General features: G+C 37.1%; 1 protein-coding gene across 9 annotated transcripts in view; it reads right to left on the bottom strand.

Moving 5' to 3' along the window:
* Positions 1-14,458, bottom strand: part of LOC148073513 (pleckstrin homology domain-containing family A member 5-like) — a 108,137-nt gene that overhangs the window by 21,267 nt on the left and 72,412 nt on the right. For 5 of the 9 annotated variants that reach the window (XM_087797279.1, XM_087797273.1, XM_087797271.1 and 2 more), the window contains 8 exons: positions 14,304-14,404; positions 13,251-13,366; positions 10,946-11,416; positions 7,017-7,488; positions 6,874-6,957; positions 3,706-3,825; positions 1,532-1,585; positions 1,307-1,387 (listed from right to left, as the gene is read on the bottom strand). In XM_087797279.1, the coding sequence (XP_087653405.1) occupies positions 1,307-1,387; positions 1,532-1,585; positions 3,706-3,825; positions 6,874-6,957; positions 7,017-7,488; positions 10,946-11,416; positions 13,251-13,366; positions 14,304-14,404 (1,499 nt within the window). The other 4 variants (XM_087797277.1, XM_087797278.1, XM_087797272.1 and 1 more) reach the window with 4 other exon arrangements.

Genomic DNA, 14,458 nt, shown 5'->3' with positions numbered 1-14,458 from the left:
GAGTTTTATGAAACTGCACTGTTTCGCTTTAAATAAACTAGGGCTGCACGATATTGTACATAAGTGTGATATTCGATATTGGTGTCTTGAATTGTGACATCGATAATAATGGAATTTTTTTTTTTTCACCTAAAAATGTAGCCACTTGCGTGTGCACATGCGAGTACTGTAGAGGATGTCCGGGGTTTGAATAAGGAAAACAATGCCATATTTTTTTTTCATTTATTTTCCCGGGAAAACGATGCAAGTCCCGCAAAACTGAGGGACATCAGAGAGGAGCCGCCGGCGCGTTGCAATATCACCAAATCAATAATAAATCCACCTACTTGTACACGCACACATAACAGTTTATAAATGACCTGATGCTAACAACTTGATGCGAAGACGGACAGGTTTACACAGGAAGTTCCACGATTTTACAAGAAAACAACTGAGATGAGATGAAAAGTACTAACGTCGCCATAGCAACCGAGCCTAGCAAGCTGCGCCGCACAGTTCACAGACAGACCGAGACGTGAACAACGACACATAGAAGTACAAAATGACAACTTTACAGAATGTGACACTGTTGATTGAAAGTGTGCATTTAAGAAATTCTTGATTTATACGATAAATAAATATAAATTATCGCACATGTTTTCGATATGCATATCGCACGTGCCAACATCTTGATATTTTTCGATATATCGTGCAGCCCTAAAATATATACTCATTTGAATTCTAACAAGATGAGAGAAAAGTCATGGATTCATCGGATAAAAGTGGTCGTCTGTGTTTCTAATGCAGATTTTAAATAGAAATAATCACGTTTAAATGGACTGAGAATCACTGGAAACGTGTTTTTCCGAAGCTACACGTGACAAACTAATTCATTTTATGAAGCCTGTGGGAGTTTTGACGAGTGGAAGGAACTTCAGATAAAAGTTTAACTTTGCTTCCTGCTAATCAATAAAGTTCTATTGATCCGAGACAGTGTTAAATAAAGTTTAAGCACTGCTGAGATATTTTGGCCCCTTGTGCGACTGAGTTTGTCACTCGTGCATCCAGCCGTGATCAACACAGAAAAAAACAGTCTCTGAACAGCTTCTAGAAAACACAGAAAAGTGAAAATGACCACAAACACGGTTTCAAAAGTCATGTCCACGGTGCCATGACTTCGACAGTCGAAGCAGCGGATGAAACTTCAACACAGACCGAGTGAGATCTCGGAGACGACAAGAGATCCGCGGGTGCGTGGACGACAGGGCGAACAGGACGAGGGGAGGGTGAGGGCGGCTGGCGACGACGATGCGTTCACTGGCCTTACTTGGTGCAACAGACGAGGCCTCGCAGCCGAGCGCTCGATCAGAGAGTGAGTCATGACGATTAAAGGCTCACTTTCCTTCATCTAGTCGCACAAATACAGCGTCAAACACAACCGACACTGGCGGCTCCGGACAAGAGTCAACACACATGGATTTAAGTCTTGAGTGTTAAATAATCTGAAAGGATTGAGGCTAAATTCCGGGTCATGCAAACATGCACTTCCCACCTGGTCGTCCAAATACATGAGAGTCCGGTGCAGGTGACGCGAGAGGACGTCGTTCTACCGTCGGCAGCAGAGAGGGAGAGAAGGAAGTAAGAGCTGTGACCCTTTGACCTCTGGAGCCCAGCTTCTTCTTTTTTTTTTTTAAGAATCTCTGATGCAAGTTTAGATAGAAACACACGCGTGTACACAGATGGAATCACACATGTGTAAGGACGTTAAAGAAATAAAATAAGTTGAAAAAAGGCAAAATGAAGATTGAGAAGAAAGTAAACATGCAAACTGAAGACAAAAATAGTGAATAATATATAAATTATTTTGTTCCTCTTAATTATGTATGATGCAAATAAAACGCTATTAATATTATTGTCATCACCATACTTTTATTATTATCATTATCAATTTAATCATCAAAGCTTTATATGTATTATCATCATCTTATCATACTTTCATTATTAAATAACAACATTTTTGTTATTTAATTTTATCATCACACGTTTATGATCATTATTATCATCACACTTTTATTATCATTATCATCATTTATATCATCAGAATTGTATTTATAATCAGACCTTTATTTTTATTACTATTATTAACATTATCACACTTTCATTATTATTAACTTTTTTTTTTATCATCACACTTTTATTGACAGTTACACCTTTATTATTATCATTATTATCATCATCCACTTTCATTATTAAATATTATAATTTTTATTTTTTTCATCATCACACATTTATTCATTATTAGACATTTATTTTATTATTATTATCATCACACTTTTAATATTATTATTATCAAAATCAAAATTTTAATCATACTTTCATTATTAATGACATTATTATTTTTTCATCATTACACCTTTATTACTATTGTTATCCTCATTATTTTTATTATCAGACTATTATTATTATTTTCATCACACTTTTATTATTATTGTCATCATTATTTTTATAATTATTATTATTATTATTGTGCTTCTCTAGTCTTAAACAAAAGTCTATGGTTTTATCTAGATAAAAAACTTTATTTACAAAAACACTCTTTGTGTCGTCTGAGTGTATAAAACGTAGATAAAGTGATGATGAACCTAAATCCTAAACCAGACTCTCTTGACCTACATTTGATTCTTAGAGGAGACTTAGAAGTTAGAAATCCTGCTTTTAAAGCAGCTCCAAGTCTTTAATCCTTCTTTGCCGACACATCTGTCTGGAGGTCAAATCATTTCGCGCCAGGACTGACTTGAAAGGTGAAAATAATTGTTTCCATCAACATTTAGGAAAATACTGATGGATTTTGTTATTTTGAAAACAAAGTTAAACAAAAAAAAAATAATAATAATAATATTTTTAAATCAATAAATGGTCAAATAAATGGTCGACGGTTGAAATCAATGAGGATGAATGGACTCGTGGAAAAGGGCTGCACAGAACATCAGTCAACGTGAATGAAATAAATAAATAAACAAGTAATTTGACTTGTTTTCTCTGAATTCATATTTTGTATTAATGACTAAAGTTGTGACTAAAGTACATTTTATTTATTCAAGTGTGAAAATGAACACTTGTTGAAAGGTCAGAGTTCAATCTTCAATCAAATGTTTAACATTATTAATAAACAATAGAAGGTTATTAACGTTTAATATTGTTTTATTTGAAACAAATCAAGTGGAATCATTTTTTATGATTATTTTTTATTTATCAAGTTTAGTTGTAGGAAAATACTTTATCACGAGATTAAAGTCGAAGGAAAATGCTTTATCACAAGATTATCTCGTGATAAAGTATTTTGTAAGACTTTAAAGTCGAAGGAAAATACTTTATCACGAGATTAAAGTTGTAGGAAATACTTTATTACGATATTAAAGTCGACTAAACTAACTTTGTAGACATTTCTTACTAGTTATATACAATTATGATTTAAGAACAAGATTAAATTATCATAAATAATCTTCTGTATTAAAAGTGCAATTTACACTTAACATAATTGAACCAGAGTTCAATGTTAAAATAATGTGTAATGTTAGTAATTAACATACATTTTATCAATAATTCCATATTTAATTTTATTCTGTTTTAATGTGTATTTAATCTTTCCTAAATTGTGTGTAAATGTGGTTGAAAGGATGTTCTGTGCAGCCCTCGCTCGACACTTCCGTTCGCCTCCATTCTGACCTTCGGGTTTTCACCGTCGACGTTCAGCTGCATGAGCTGCGCGACTGTGTGTTCACGGAGGCTGTTGAGCTCAGACTGTTGTCGCCGCAGCTTGATCAGCAGCAGCGTCAGTTCCTCGGGCTGGAGAGACGCCGCGACGGAGGAGAGGAAAGAGAGAGAGAGAGAGAGAGAGAGAGAGAGAGAGAGAGAGATGGAAGACAGGAAAGAGAGAGAGAGAGAGAGATGGAGGAGAGGAAAGAAAGAGAGAGATGAGGAGAAGAAAGAGAGAGAGAGCGATGGAGGAGAGGAAAGAGAGAGAGAGAGAGAGAGAGAGAGAGAGATGGAGGAGAGGAAAGAGAGAACAGAGGAGAGGAAAGGAAGAGAGACGAGGAGAAGAAACAGAGAGAGAGCGCGATGGAGAGGAAGGAGAGAGACAGAGGAAAGGAATGTGAGAGAGATAAAGGAGGGGAAAGAGAGAGAGTGATGGATGAGAGGAAAGAAAGAGAGAGATGTAGGAGAAGAAAGAGAGAGAGTGGTGGAGGAGAGGAAAGAGGGAAGCGGAGGAGAGGAAAGGGAGAGAGCGATGGAGGAGAGGAAAGAGAGAGAGAGCGATGGAGGAGAGGAAAAAGAGAACAGAGGAGAGGAGAGAGAGAGAGACAGAGGAGAGGAACGAGAGAGAGAGAGAGAGATGGAGGAGAGAAAAGAAAGAGAGGGATGGAGGAGAGGAAAGAGAGAGAGAGTGATCGAGTCGAGGAAAGAGAGAGACGGAGGAGAGGAAAGAGAGAGAGAGTGATCAAGTAGAGGAAAGAGAGAGAGAGAGATGGAGGAGAGGAAAGAGAGAGAGAGATGGAGGAGAGGAAAGAATGAGAGAGACAGAGGAGAGGAAAGAGAGAGAGAGTGATGGAGGAGAGAAAAGAAAGAGAGGGATGGAGGAGAGGAAAGAAAGAGAGAGATGGAGGAGAGGAAAGAGAGAGAGAGTGATCGATGAGAGGAAAGAGAGACGGAGGAGAGGAAAGAGAGAGAGAGAGAGATGGAGGAGAGGAAAGAGAGAGAGCGATGGAGGAGAGGAAAGAGAGAGAGGGAGATGGAGGAGAGGAAAGAGAGGGAGACAGATGAAGGAGAGGAAAGAGAAGGATGATGTTTCCAGGTGTTTCACTTCAGGACAGTGGGATCAGCGTCACTTCAAAGAAACCACTGATGTCTTCATTTGACATTAATTCTCTCTTGACTCAGAAGTTTCAGTAACAGGAACAAATCCGAAGAACGTGGAGAGCAAACGCAGAACTCATCACATCAAGTGTCAATCAAAGGCAGCAAAATCAAGGCAAAACACATTTGATTATAAAAAATATTATCACAGTAAAAATGCAAGAAACAAAAAACATAGTTTGTTATATTGACCCTCAGTGAACTACAAGTTGAGGTGAAGAATACATGGTTGAAGATTCCACAGACGTTGGACATAAAACCAGAAAAAAACTGAATAAAAAAAATAATTTTATGAAATAATTTTGCAGAAAATAGTATAAACAGGAAGCAGAGTTGGTTATAATTAAATAATTATAAATAAAGTTGTAAGAAAATTTAGATGAACACGTAGTGAAATATTAATCGTTGTTATCTGTGAAATTCTTTGATTTCAAACATAAAATTGAAAAAACTAATTCAACAGTTAAAATGTAATATTTATTCATAAAATAATGTGCAGAAAGTATTTGAAAAATCTTGAAAAGCAAAGTTTGTTTAAAAGCAAAATCTGTAGTTTTGGACGTAAAATATATATTTTTAAAAAACGGTCAAAATGCAATATTCATTAAATAAAAAGAAACATTTATATGAACACAGTTTCAAAAATTTCTATTTTAGTGAAAAAGAATTGACAAAATGTCATACTACATATACTACAAATTTGGTTCTTTTTGTAATTTAGTTTATTAATTTAAAGAAAACTGTTAAAACAATGATCTATATATATATATATATATATATTTATAAATCCCAAACAAAAAAATCCTAATTTTGTACATGTAATTTAGTGAATTAATTTAAAGTAAAATGATGATTGGTATATATACTGTATATATATTATATTTTCAAGATTTTGAATATTTTCTTTTGTACATATTATTTTTAAATAATAAAACAGTAAAAATGTATAAATACATAAGAAACATAAAAAAAAGTTAAGTTCTATTAGAGACAATTTATTTTACAACATTTTATGTTCGATTTTAATCTTGTAATAAAGTAGTTTCTTATGACTAAAATCTCGTAATCAAGTATTTTGTACGACTTTAATCTCGTAATCAAGTATTTTGTAGGACTTTAATCTCGTAATCAAGTATTTTGTACGACTTTAATCTCGTAATCAAGTATTTTGTACGACTTTAATCTCGTAATCAAGTATTTTGTACGACTTTAATCTCGTAATCAAGTATTTTGTACGACTTTAATCTCGTAATCAAGTATTTTGTACGACTTTAATCTCGTAATCAAGTATTTTGTACGACTTTAATCTCGTAATCAAGTATTTTGTACGACTTTAATCTCTTAATCAAGTATTTTGTACGACTTTAATCTCGTAATCAAGTATTTTGTACGACGTTAATCTCGTAATCAAGTATTTTGTGCGACTTTAATCTCGTAATCAAGTATTTTGTACGACTTTAATCTCGTAATTAAGTATTTTGTACGACTTTAATCTCGTAATCAAGTATTTTGTACGACTTTAATCTCGCAATCAAGTATTTTGTACGACTTTAATCTCGTAATCAAGTATTTTGTACGACTTTAATCTCGTAATCAAGTATTTTGTACGACTTTAATCTCGTAATCAAGTATTTTGTACGACTTTAATCTCGTAATCAAGTATGTTGTACGACTTTAATCTCGTGATAAATTTATTTTCCAACATATTGAAGACGTGAAGTGAAACATAAACAGTTAAGATGTCGACAGAGTTTTGGACTCATCATCCAAAAACAAAACTAACAGTTAAATAATATTTTTTAAAGTGTTTTAAGTATCAAAGAGTTGGTTACAATTCAATTTTACCACATTAATAATGAATAAAGAGAATCATTTATAAAGGTAGACTGGTCAACATTGAAGGTAAAACAGTATAAGCTCATTATAAATGTAAAAATATAAACTGAAAATAGTTTTTTTGATTCAAAATATCATCATTACCGTTTTCCCGTGGAGCGACTGGGCCGTGATGGTCTGGATTGGAAGTCCGACGGGCATGGAGCGTCTGTCGGGCGTGTAGGAATACTGCAGGGACAATAAAGTTATTTTCAAACATTTGAAAAACTTCCACCCTCGCCTCGTACCTTGTTGACCTGCGGCCGGTGTCGCCGGTCGATGCTGGCGTCCCTCTGGTACACGGGCGAGGAGACCTCGGACCTGCTGCTCATGTTGTACGACCGCATGGGCGAGTACCCGCCGTACATGGACAGCGTCCCGTGCGAGGGCGAGGGCGGGATGGAGTAGTTGTGGGCGGCGTGCTCCGACAGGTTGATCATGGTCTTGGGACTGGCGTTGTTGCTGTAGAGGCCCGGCGGGCGAGGAGGGGGGTACGCCTGGCGCTGCTGCCACTCGTACAGCTGCCACAGGGTGTCGTCCCGCATGGAGCGCCGCTTGTCGGGCTGGTTCTGGTCGTACAGCAGCGGAGACATGCTGCAGATGCTGTCGCGCTGAGCCAGGCTGTTGCGAGGCATGCTGCGGTAGCCGTCGCCGTAGTGAGGCGAGTACGACACGCGGTTGTTCGCCATGTTCCTCGGCAGCGTCTGGTATGAAGACACGCTGAGCACAGAGACGGAATTACATCAGTCAGTGTCAAATTATTTCATTACGGACAAACAACATTTTTTATATTGTTCATAAATTCCACCAGTGACAATGTCTCCACTTTTAATCTCGTAAAAAGTATTTTCCTACGACTTTTATCTCGTGACAAAGTTTTGTTCGGCTTTAATCTCATAATAAAATATTTTGTAAGACTTTAATCTCGTAATTAAGTAATTTATACTACTTTAATATTGTGATAAAAAAAATGTTACTTCGATTTTAATCTAGTAATCAAGTATTTAATTAGTCTTTAATCTCATAATGAAGTATTTTGTATGATTTTAATCTCGTAATACAGTTTTTTTGTACAACTTTAATGTCTTAATAAAGTTTTTCTTTTACGACTTTAATCTCGTAATAAAGTATTCTGTACAATTGTAATCTCGTAATAAAGTATTTTTCTAAGACTTTTATCTCGTGATAAAGTTTTGTACGACTTTAATCTCAATAATAAATTATTTAATTAAACCTTAATCTTAATTAGTCTTTAATCTCATAATGAAGTATTTTGTATGATTTTAATCTCGTAATAAAGTATTCTGTACAATTTTAATCTCGTAATAAAGTATTCTGTACAATTTTAATCTCGTACTAAAGTATTTTCCTACGACTTTTATCTCGTGACAAAGTTTTGTAGGACTTTAATCTCATAATAAAATATTTTGTAAGACTTTAATCTCGTAATAAAGTATTTTCATACTACTTTAATATTGTGATAAAATATTTTCCTTCGATTTTAATCTAGTAATCAAGTTTTAATTAGTCTTTAATCTCATAATGAAGTATTTTGTATGATTTTAATCTCGTAATAAAGTATTCTGTACAATTTTAATCTCGTAATAAAGTATTCTGTACAATATTAATCTCGTACTAAAGTATTTTCCTACGACTTTTATCTCGTGACAAAGTTTTGTAGGACTTTAATCTCATAATAAAATATTTTGTAAGACTTTAATCTCGTAATAAAGTATTTTCATACTACTTTAATATTGTGATAAAATATTTTCCTTCGATTTTAATCTAGTAATCAAGTTTTAATTAGTCTTTAATCTCATAATGAAGTATTTTGTATGATTTTAATCTCGTAATACAGTTTTTTTGTACAACTTTAATGTTTTAATAAAGTTTTTTTTTACGACTTTAATCTCGTAATAAAGTATTCTGTACAATTTTAATCTCGTAATAAAGTATTTTTCTACGACTTTTATCTCGTGATAAAGTTTTGTACGACTTTAATCTCAATAATAAATTATTTAATTAAACCTTAATCTCGTAATAAAGTATTTTCCTACAACTTTAATCTTGTGATAAAGTACTTTGCACAACTTTAATCTCGTAATAAAGTATTTTCCCAGGATTTAATCTCATAGTAAAAAAAAAAAACATTGGCCCTAATACTCGAGTAAAAATTATCCCATTTGTTTCGTTCACAATGAAGTATATTCTATTTATGTTTCGAATCGATGTCCTTTAACTCTGATGAACTGAGCAGATATTTCCATGTGTTCAATTAAAATATGGAATTATTAAACGTAAATGACCTTATATTGTATATTATTAGTATTAATCATTTTATTGAATATTTAACTAACTAAATTGAATGAACTTTCAGCAGGTGTAAATAGTCACAATTAAATAAATAAAATGTACTAAAAAAACAAATATACTTGGCCAAAAAGCAAAATACATTTTCTCTTTTTCATTCCGACTGTGATTTTACAGAGAAAATTCTTGGTGTTTCTTAATATTAGTGAAAGGCGAAAGTGAAAGTAAAACGGCTGCAGTGACTATAAACACTGATGCGTCTTCACGCCGCCGACACCTCCAGACACACAAGACCTCACTGGAGTCAACGTTTCAAACGGCATCAGCTGGAATCAAGAGAGATTCCCGAGAGCTAATCCCTGACAGACCGAGGTGTTCGGTCGACTGTGAAACTTAACAGCATTTGAAGAAAAAAAAAAGGGACTTCACACAGAATTACATTCTTCAGGGCGGAATTAGACGTCGAGCAGTTCCAGGAGGAATTAGAGCGAAACTATAGGAACGTTGGTTGAATGTGAGACAAAACGTTTTCATGTTTCACAAAAAACAGTAATGATACGAAAATATATTCAACAGTTTTGTTTTCCTAACTCTTTGGGTTAATTTTATTAACAATGTGTCGCTATATAAACATATCGATATATTATATTTATATATATTACTGTATATAGATTAGGCCTGTATATTAGGGCTAAAATATATAATTGTGATTATTTTCAGAAATATAGCGATTATTTACGCGATTGTTTTTTCAATGTCGTCGTTTTCATGCATTTTTTAATCCAATCCAATAAATGATTAACTTTACATTAAAATGTATTTCTCTCCGATTCTCAAGATAAAGTTATTAAGCCATTTTTATGATAAACGAAAATTAAGCAAACCTTAAAATAAAGAAGGTTTATTGAGTTACTCTTATTACACTTGTAAACAAACATAACATATTCACCGCAAACACTAAAAACTGCTGTAAAAAAGTGTGATGTAAACATTTATATTTATGAGTCAATAATAAATCATACAAAACTTGCAAGTCATTTAGACGGCTCGAAAATTTAATGAACATTAAATAAAATCCCAACCTCCTCATTTTTGAATATCGCGATTATATCGCAAATGCGATTAATGGTTCAGCTCTACTAAAAACATTGTGAAATGAGTGTGAATAAAGAGGTTCGTGCAGATTCTTCATTATTAAGATGCAAAAAAAAAAAAGACGCACCGTCGCTTTAAATCATCTCCACTGAGTCGTCCTACATCGTTCTATTGTTAGACGACACTTGAGGAAAATAAGTGTCTAAGTACGGCGAGAGGTCTAAATGTTTAGAAGCGTCACAGACGAGTCTTATAAATATTGACTTTGAACGGCTCAGGTGGCGCTAAATTTAGACTTTTGTCTCAGAACTTCAGAGAGAAAACCAGAGCTGAACGACACATGGTTCTCGTGTCGCGGACGATATTCACGAGGCTCATAAATGCATCGCCATGTCGACGCTGATAGATTTTTACTAACCAATGCAAAAACACTTCGCTTGAGTATTTATTTCCCCTCAAAAGCATTTAATTAGATATTTAAATAACTGTATGAAATATTTTATTTTATAGTTAATAGAATTTTTTTTGCTTATTTAGCTGAATAAATATCATGAAATAATGACTCATTTTTCCCTTTATTAACGTTTTTTCTTCTTCTTTCTACGGCATGACGGTCCCTTACACAATCCCAGAATTGAATGTGGCCCCTGAGGAACTTTAATCCCCGTCATATCGATAACTAGTTGAAATATCGAGATGTGAAACTTTGTCCGCTCCGAAGAAACAACAGCAATATCAGCAGCTATGGAAGCGGTCAAAGTTCTAAACCAACCTCCTGGTGTCGTCGTCCTGGTTCCGTCCCCTCTGGGTCCGGACCCACTGCTCCAGCTGCTGCATGGAGCTGGTCCTGCTCAGGGTTCGCTCCGGCTCGTACGGCTGCTGGCAACTGACCCCGCTCCCGTCCATGGAGCGCTGGTCCGCGTGCCCGTTGACGTGGGGGCTCCCGTGCGGCCCGTCCACCTGGGCGGGCGCCTGCGGGGCGGCCATCTTGGCGGCGAGGGCGGCGGCCTGCGCCGGCTGCAGCTTGATGCTGTTGATCTTGGTGAGCGGGCGCTCCTCGCCGTCCTGCTGGAAGCCGTAGCGCTCGGCGTCCTGCTGCTTCTTGTCCTCGTCGGCGACCGCCGGCGCCGGCGCCACGACGACGACTTCGCCGTTGCACTTGGGGTTTTCAGGCGCCGTGGGCGCGATGGCGGGTCCGGTTACGGTGCTGGTCTCTTGTGGTCCGCACTGCTCCACCACCAACCTGATCAAACCAGAAAGAAGATGTAGCTTCAGGTATTTTTCGAACTCATCTGAGCACGAGTTGAAAACTTCTCAAGAAGATGAGAATCCTTCCTTTCATGTCCTAGTAAAGCAGATCCTTCCAATCAAACTCCAGGCCAGGCATCTGCCGGGACCCCCGTTAAAGATTCGCAGCGTGGTCTCCTCGGCTCTTGGAAGCTCTGAGACCCTTCGGGAGCTTCTCTGGAGTAACGTGACACCACTCACTCTCCGGGAGAGGAGAAGGTCACGGCTTCAAAGTCCGGCTCGTTCACCTGAACAACAGCGTGGGCGAGCGACGGCGGGGCTCCGACGGAAGAGGAACCGTTTTATACGCTTTCATAAAGTCTCTCCTCGCCGAGCGTCTCCTCCAGTGCTCAGCAGAGCAACGAGGGATGAAACCGGTTAAAACGAAATCAAAGAACATTTTCTACTGAAGAACTTTTTAGAACCTAAAATTACTGCCTTAGTCCATTTTTAAATCTCAGCCTGAAATGATTATAAATTGTATTTTATCCCTGTTATGACCATAAATTGTAATCTGAAGTATAATAAATCTTTTAAAACAGTGGCACCTCAAGCATCCGTTAGCATGTTAGTACCATTTTGGTTTGACCTCAGGCTTCAAATCAGGGTCATTTCCATGATTTTCTGGAACTCCTGTGTTGTTCTCAGTGTTATCTTGACCTTAAAAGTATATATTTTATTGAGTATAGTTTTGGTTGTTTAAGCGCTTTGTGACCCTGGTCTGGAAAAGCGCTATATAAATACAAATTACTTACTTACTTAACACGTGATGACGTCACGAGCTGCAAACTTTTTTTAAAGCTTTTTTTTTTTAAGAGTGAATAAAACAGGACACATTGCACATTAAATATTTACACAACGACAAAACAAAACTTCTTAACCACAGCTCTAAAGTGATCGACAGCTGGGATTGGTTGGCTGGGTGGCAAAGTAAGTAAGTAAGGGTTATTTGTAAAGAGAGACCAGGGTCACAAAGTGCTTCAACAGTCAAAAACAATACACAGTTAAAATATATACTTTAAAAGATCAAGACACATAAGACAAACACAGGAGTCTCAGTCAATCAGGGAAAAGCACAAATAAGAATGTCTTGTAATCTATGTGTTTGTGTCTTCTTTTTAAGAGATTGTAACAGTTTATTTTGGTGTCTAAACATGAAGGATCTGTCTCGCCTGCAGTTCATACAAAACTGTAGTAGAAGAAGTTTCATAAAAGCTCTAGTAGAAGAACTCACATTTCTACGATCCTTAAAACTCTTCACTGGCTGCCAGTTTCTTTCAGGATCAATTTAAAATTCTGGTTCTTACTTTCAGATCTATTCATGGTCAGACCTTCCATCAGTGATCTGATCCAGACTTACACCCCAGCTCGGGCTCTGAGGTCTGTGGATCAGAATCTACTGATGGTTCCTGAAACAAGCTTCCGGACCAGAGGAGAGAAATCCTTCCAGACTGTTGCTCCTCAGCTTTGGAACGATCTCTGTGTTTGATGATCTACTGACTCCTTCAAGAAACATCTTAAGACATTTTTAATTTTGCTTTTCCCTGATTTTCTGGGATTTTTTTTGTTTTATGTGTCTTGATATTTTAACGTATATATTTTAACTGTATTGTCATTGTATTTTTACACCGCTTTGTGACCCTGGTCCAGAAAGATCTTTACAAATAACCTTTACTTTACTTACTTTACTTAAATACTGATTCAAGTGAAAATCCTTCAGGATTAGGAAGTTGATCTAATTTCGTTTTGAATAGAGCCTCAAGAATCCGTACTAAAGATTCTCCACAAACCTCTGGACTGGTTGTAGATGCACCAGAGCCGCGTCCGTCATGACTCGCATCCAGGACTCCATCTCTTTGGCCGCGTCCGTGCAGAAGTAGTACGTCCGCATGTTGGGATGCGTGGCCTGTCGGGTGACGACAAGGTTATCTGCAAGACAAGACCAAGTCAGTCGGGAGCTCTTCAGATCATCTGATGACTCATGTTCACATAGACCGTGCACGTCTGGTCGCATATTGGGGGAAGAAATACGGGGAGAAAGATTTGAGCAGCTGTGTCGTGCACATAAATCAAAGCATGAGTCATCGCTTTTCCTTGCATTCCACTAAAGGTTCCATCTGAGGTCGGACTTACCAGTGACTTGTGTTGTAGACAAAATCCTCCACATTTTGTTTTTAAAAGCCGGAAAAAAAAGAGAAAAAGACAACGTTAAGAGACAATATTGACATTTCTCTCAGAAAACAAAAAAACAATATGTGGAAATAATCCCTTTGAGAGATAAGAGTGAGTTGTGAGATCAAAATAAAGTCAAAATGAAAAACCCCGTTCCCGAGTGAATCAGTGTAAACAGCAGAGGTCGTGTCCCGGCTCGTGTGCTTTTCCCTCTCGACCTCAGCCGGGATGGAAAACCGTGGTCGGTGTGGTTGGCGGGACCTTGAGACTCCCGGGCGTCTGTGTTTTTCGGCTGCGCTTTGGCAGGACGACGTTGTTGTCTCTCTCTCCGAAAACCTTACGAGGGACTCGCCAATCAAATAACGCCATTGTGGTCCCGTAAAGTGTTGCCCGGGAATGGAATGTCGGCCCAGAAACTATTCCTGCGCCGAAGCAGTCCATCACCGTAGCGGCTTGTGAGGACAAACGGGAGGCGGAATGTGCTTCCTCCGCTTTCTGAAGACGTCGCATCCAACTGAAAATATTTGTGCGTGTGCATGTGTGCCGAAAACACAAAAGAAATGTGCAAAATATCTTAAAACTCAAAGAGAAAGAATCTCTACTATCTGGATAACACCCGATGATACCGACAGTGAAACATACTTTCCAACGTATATAGAAAAACCACTTGCCTTAAAAGAATACTTTCTATTAACGTGATCGTCGACGGACAACATGGACACGTGGAAGCTCGGTAGAAGAATACTGCCCAGTATTCCCTCCTCCTTCTCATCTAGAAGAACAAGAGAGCCATCAATAAATGAGAAACTGGGAGTTGTTGTGTCAG

The sequence above is a fragment of the Callionymus lyra genome, chromosome 8 (genome assembly GCF_982586985.1).
Source record: "Callionymus lyra chromosome 8, fCalLyr1.hap1.1, whole genome shotgun sequence".
NCBI classification, from domain to species: domain Eukaryota; kingdom Metazoa; phylum Chordata; class Actinopteri; order Syngnathiformes; family Callionymidae; genus Callionymus; species Callionymus lyra.
The sequence above is the reverse complement of the archived record's forward strand: the minus strand, read 5'-3'. Positions and strand labels throughout refer to the sequence as shown.